This window comes from Pteropus alecto, unplaced genomic scaffold, assembly GCF_000325575.1.
Source record: "Pteropus alecto unplaced genomic scaffold, ASM32557v1 scaffold57, whole genome shotgun sequence".
Lineage (NCBI taxonomy): Eukaryota > Metazoa > Chordata > Mammalia > Chiroptera > Pteropodidae > Pteropus > Pteropus alecto.
Genome location: NW_006442508.1, coordinates 10,808,398 through 10,814,430, shown reverse-complemented (window position 1 = coordinate 10,814,430; position 6,033 = coordinate 10,808,398). Strand labels below are relative to the sequence as shown.

Sequence of the window (6,033 nt, the reverse complement as noted above, 5' to 3'; positions counted from 1 at the left end):
ACCATTATATACAAAATTATAGTGGTCACAGTGCAGTCGATTCTAATTTCAGAGAATTTCTAGAAGCCTAATTTTTTCTGTGCACAGAAGCTATGCCTGCATAATAATAATAAAAAAAAAAAGGTAAAATTTGTTATAACCAGTCAATTTCATGAAGAAAAAACTCAAACCAGCAGTTTCAATTTATCAATCTGCGAGGTCAAAAGCTCCTGCCGCCACCAAGCATGCCCTGGGTCCCTTTCCCCTCAGGCCCACAGCCTAGCCAGCTCTTAGGACTCCCAGTCTTGTCTAGCAATTCCTGTGCATCACATCACTTTCTTTACCAGATCTTAGAAGCTTCTTAAAGTAAGGGTTCCCATTTTCTCCTCGGGTCATATTTAGTGCCTGAGGCAATGGCCCACACATAGCAGAACTCAGGAAATGCTGATGGAAAAGACAAATACCTCAGAAGGAAGGCTTGCTTTATTAAGCTGAGCCACTCTGAACTGCATTAACCCTTTGGTGTTTCCAAGAAATCAGGAAAAGAAAGGTGTAATCTCTCTGACCTGACTTTGGAGCTTCCACTTTATTTTGGATGAATTCTGACATACCCATATGATGTTTAGAACCCTTAATTCCTGGGCATAAGATAAAATGAAATGATATACCCTCGGAGGTTCTTGAGAAATTGTACAGTGCTCCAAAGCGGTCTTTGAAAAAACTGTTTTCTCACCAAATAGTAAATATAGCTTTTATGGTAAGACCTCTGTACATTTCTAGATCTCAGCAAGCAGGTCACCAAGGCACAAAAAAATTCCTGGTTTTGGAGCTTGGGTGTCCACAGAGCTGCCCAGTGGGGAAAACAGATGCTTTATTAACCCCTGGAGGAAACTTGTTTAGATTCATCCATCCTCCAAATGATTTGTAATAAAAAACTAGCTAGAAACATTATTAAATCATTTTACCTTTTAACAGGATAAAGAATTAAAAAATGTTTATGCTGCTGTTACATCAGGAACTTAGAGCTGAATAATCTTGTTCTCTAAAGTCACAGCTGGGTCAGAAACTTGCTGTTTGAAATCACATCGGTAAAAGAGACCAGCCCAGTTTTGCCTGGAGCGTCTGAGCCATGTGGGTCACTGATTCAGAAAAGCAGCTTCCATTTCCAACACAGGTGCAGAGCTCCAGGTAGGGGTTTTCAGATACAGCTTCCACACATTTATTTTAACTTTGTAGTGTCAAAGGAAGCAGGGCCCTGAGTCTATCTTTCATCCCAGGCTTGAGCTCAACCCCTTTATGTGTACCCCTCACCCTTGCTTTGCTTTGAGCATATCAAAATACTGCTCACCTAAATTTCACCTAAACTTCAGCGTTTTCCCCAAATGTCTCTTCCTTTAGAGGTTCTGATGGTGTGTAGTCTCCCCTGCCACAGCAAGTTAATAAGCCCAGTTTTGTTGGACTAAAGACCCTGGGACCCTGGAGAGGGCTTATACCACCTTGTTAACTGTTTAGGAATTTAGTGAACCAGTTGATAATTGGTAGCTTGAAATTGGCCACGGTGGGAATATTTACACCACAGCTCATGGCAAATACTACAAATCAGAAGTCTCTCCACTTCCCGAAGAGCTGATTGTTAAACATTTATCATCATACCACTGGGGGTGGGTGAGTTTCTGGGAATCTTTACCAGATGCGATTTATCAGTGTCAAAGTTTATGAATGGGGTTATGAAACCTGTGCTTTGAAATGCCTAAAATGCTGTACTAATTATTAAGCTGGAAGAAATAAAGTATGCTGTAAGAAGCAAAACCTGTAACTACGGTTAAATAGAAATGGAGCTGCTCTCTCTACCTGTCACAGATGTAGGAAGAGTGTTGGCCTTTTTCAGCTGTTCTCTGCGCTCAAGCCTGGACACTGCTGTCTCTGGCTTCTTCTCTTCTGGCTTCTCTTCTGGCTTCTTCTCTTCTGGCTGAGCAGAGACCTTGTGCAGAGAACCAGCTCGGCTGACACTGCTGCTTCCAGGCTGCAGGCTGACACTGACCTGGTTGGGCAGAGAAAGTCAGGGAAAGTGTGTTTTCAACCTAAGCACATGGAAAAACTGACTGTGCGAGGCCTTGGGGGCTTCCTCCTGCCAGCCTTCATCATCTGTACCCAAAGGAGCTGCTGGAATGCACCTGGGACCAATATATACTCAACCCTGGCCCCTAACTGTGGAGCAGCTCAGTACAAATGTCCCAAAGAAAAAAACACTACTTTCTGAGAAGAGTCCCATCAAACTGATGATCAAATCAGGGCCACAGAGCAACACTCCTGATTTCTTCCCAACTCTCTGCTCGGATATAATCATTTCTCATATTTCTCACATAACTGTTGTGTACGTGGATCACTGCTACTAATTATATTGTGAATTCTGCCAAATCAGGTTACCCTGGGCATAAGGAAACTGAATCAAATTTCTAACTGAAAACACATCCCTAGTTTAACAGTGGTCAATCTGTTTATTGCTCTACCCTTCCTAAGTATTCTACACCACTCCCACCTAGCCTTTCTTTCTTAAGCCCTGCAACCATAAAAGAGAGCCAAGCTCGAGAAGGGCAAAGTTGAAGCTGAAGACCAGGCTACTCACGTTCTCCCTGGGGAGCTTTTCTGCCTGTTTGGTCTCCCTGGCTTGCTTCCTTTCCTCTCGAGTGGCTTGCTGCTCCCGAAACCCCTTCTGCTTTTGCAGTGCTAACGTTACCCACAGCGGCTGCGGCTGTGCACTTTCGACTTTCTCCACAAGTTTGGAGCCATCTAAAGAGTGTCGGCTCTGAAGCACCGGCTTTTCTGTGGGGGAAAAAAGACTGATATTGTGATTTATAATAAGAAAAACATATTTGGTCTTCGTCCCCATTTCTGGCACACAGCTCCTAAAAACTCTAAGTGATGACGGCATAAAGGTGTCTCGTGTTATGTTAATGAGGCTACTTACATTAAATTGCAATTAAAGGAGGGGGGGTTGGGTAGCTGGGGGCGGTGGTTGAGGAGCGGTTGCCTGGCGAACCAGCTGTGTGATAAGAGGGTTAGAACTTTCAGTCCTACCCTCAACCTGCTAGGAGGGGAGAGGGCTGAAGGTTGAATCAGTCACCAATGCCCAAAGATTTAGTTAATTATGTCTATGTAATGAAGCCTCCATAAAAACCCAAAGGACAAGGTTTGGAGAGCTTCTGGGTTGATGAACACATGGAGGTGCGGGGAGAGTGGCCATCCAGAGAGCATGGAAGCTCCACACCCTTTCCCCATGCCTTGTCCTGTGGATCTCTTCCATCTGGCTGTTCCCAAGTTATATCCTTTTTTATAAACCAGTGATCTAGTAAGCAAAATGTTTCTCCGAGCTGCTCTAGCAGATTAATCAATCCAAGGAGGTGGTCAGGAGAACCTCTGGTTTAACCCAGTCAGAAGTACCTGCAGGATCTGACACTCTCGAGTTGAATTGTAAGACACCCAGCTGATGTCCAAGAATTGCTTGGTAGGGTGGGAACCCCTCTCCCTCAACAGCACACATTAGAATTGTGACTGGAATCAGTCAAGACAAAAGCTGGTTTGCAGTGAAACTATCTACTCACTTATCTGGGTCCCTCAACACTTAAAACTTGTGACACATTAATCAGCCCACAAAATACTCAATTGTCCCTTCCTACCACAAACTCTGTGCTGATGCCTGAATGACTCCCCTGGGTGGGAAAGTAATATCTTTGATCAACAGAAAAAACAAGAGCATTTCTCTTCCCTTGAAATAGAAAAATAAAATCTCCAGTGTCATAAAATCTCAGGCCTACAGGGGATCCAGGCAGTTATTTGATTATCTGTTGTTTTATTTTATTTATTGCTTTTTAAAATTTATTTTTGTACGAACAATCTCCCCTCCCCCACCCTAAAATAACATTCTATGTGGAACCCTTATGTATGAAAGAGGAAAATGGGGCACTGTTCTGTCTAGTGGGGCTGCTGAGGGCAGCAGGGCTCTGAGGACCAGTGAGAAATGGCAACTTTGGTCCAACGCTCTCCTTTGATAGATGTGAGTACTAGAGTCCAGAGTGATCAAGTGCATGCTCAAGGTCACCCAGCAGTTAGCATATAGGCCGAAGTTTGAACCTAGGACTTCTGATCTACAATCTATGCTTCTCTTGTGGTTGACTGTCTCGCCTATGCAACTGGAGGTAACACACTTTATAGGCGAGTGGTATCAGAGGTTGAGTAACTGAGCTCTGGAATTGAGTAGACCTGGGTTTGACCTTATGGGACCTTAGAAAAACTACTTAGCCTCTCTGAGCTTGAGTTTTATAATCTGTAAAGTAGAGATGATAATGGCACAAGCCTCATCAGGCTGCCATGAAGATTAAAAAAGAGATCCTGGGTATCAGAACATTTAGAACAGTGTTTGGCATATGGTAGTCACTCTACGAAAGTGAGTGTCCTTATTGTTTATGTCTGTGAAACAATGATCTCTTTTTTCTCCCTCAAGTAAAAATTATGCACTTTTAGAGACAATCATTCTGGCATTGAATCCTTTACTATCTTCAAAGGATAAGGGCTCACTATAGTCCTGTTCTTTTGAAACCTGATAGAATTTTACACTTTGATCATCCAGAACCTTACCAACCAGGGCTCTCAGTCAACTAAACTTTATATTGAGGAGAAAGAACCAAAGCAAATTTGAATTAGGAATTCAAGCACAAAAAAGGGCAGATTCTACTTAATTTTCTATACCCTTTAAATCTATAATATTGCTATACAAATATCATTCATATTTATAATAAGCCATTGTCATTGCAATATTGCTTAATCATCAAATAAAGATTCAGTTATGATCTAATACAGGAAAGGAAGTATTTTAAAAACCTGAAACTGACAGGAGCTCTTGATTAATCTTAGTTAACCATAAAATCAAAAAAATTCACCACTTGGGTACTTTTGCTTAACCAAGAAGTTTTACATGCATTGGAACTAATAATAGAGTTTTTTTTTTTTTTTTACTCAAGGGCAGCGTTAACAGCTGTTTGTAACCAACTTGCCAAGATCTAAATGATTTCCATTTAAAGCTACGATGTAAAAGGGAATCCTAGTAAATATTCTACCTGAACTTGCTCAGAAAGGTCATTACAGCGAACGGCTAGTTTCCTGCCAATAACTCTGAACAGTTGTTATCACGGGGTCAAGATACCTTTAAAGTATCATTGCCTAAATTTATAATTGACCGAAATAATTTGAAAAGCTAAACCTCTAGCCAGATTTTAACTTCCTTAGATCTGTAGTTTGAATAGCACATCCTGGAGTTATGAGACAAGTTAAAAAGATGATAACATAATACGTTGTAGAGGGCCTAACAGGTCTGGATTGTGGTTGGGGATCAATAAACAGAAAATAGGATGTTAAAATGGGACTCTTGTCTGAGTCTCAGACAAGGAAGCCCAAAAAAGGCCTGCAGCAGAATAATTAATGGCACTTCCCACATTCTGAAGTAAAGTGCTCGATCACCTACTTAAGACTGGCCCGTGAGTTAGCCAAACAGTCACTTCAAGGTCATAGAAAAATCAGAGTTGAGACTGAAGTCAGAATAGAGAATTTCTTTGGAAAAGACTGTCAAAGCATGGTGTGTTCCCATGTCCTCTTCCCTGAAGGGGAGGAAAGAAGGCTAAGCCAAGAGAGAGGGTCCTCAATGAGGCTACTCAGATAACTTGACTGTCTCCTAGAGTCTGTGCAGCACAGATCTGAGGTTCTGTTTATACCTGGAAAAGTCCAAAGCCAAGGACAGCGGCTGCCACAGGCCTGTCAGAAGAGGAGCTTGTGCTGGGAAGATACCGGCCCCCCAATTTGTTGTTAAGTACTGATGAGGTTCAGGTGTGGGCCATGTGAGGGAAAGGGGCAGCCAGGGAGGAGGGGCCGAGGTGCCCTGGGGGAGGCACCGCTGGCAGTAAAGGAATTGAAGGAGGCAGAGAAAGAGCCCACGAGGCAGGTGAGGGGCCTAAGGAATGCAGGAAAGTACCCCACAAAAGGATTAGCACTGAATATTTCCCC

General features: G+C 42.7%; 1 protein-coding gene across 2 annotated transcripts in view; it reads right to left on the bottom strand.

Annotated features, from left to right (window-relative positions):
- KIAA1211 (KIAA1211 ortholog) overlaps positions 1-6,033 on the bottom strand; it is a 52,138-nt gene that overhangs the window by 3,144 nt on the left and 42,961 nt on the right. For both annotated transcript variants that reach the window (XM_025040289.1, XM_006922516.3), the window contains 2 exons: positions 2,606-2,802; positions 1,831-2,020 (listed from right to left, as the gene is read on the bottom strand). In XM_025040289.1, coding sequence (XP_024896057.1) covers positions 1,831-2,020; positions 2,606-2,802 — 387 coding nt within the window. The remainder of the gene's footprint in view (positions 1-1,830; positions 2,021-2,605; positions 2,803-6,033) is intronic.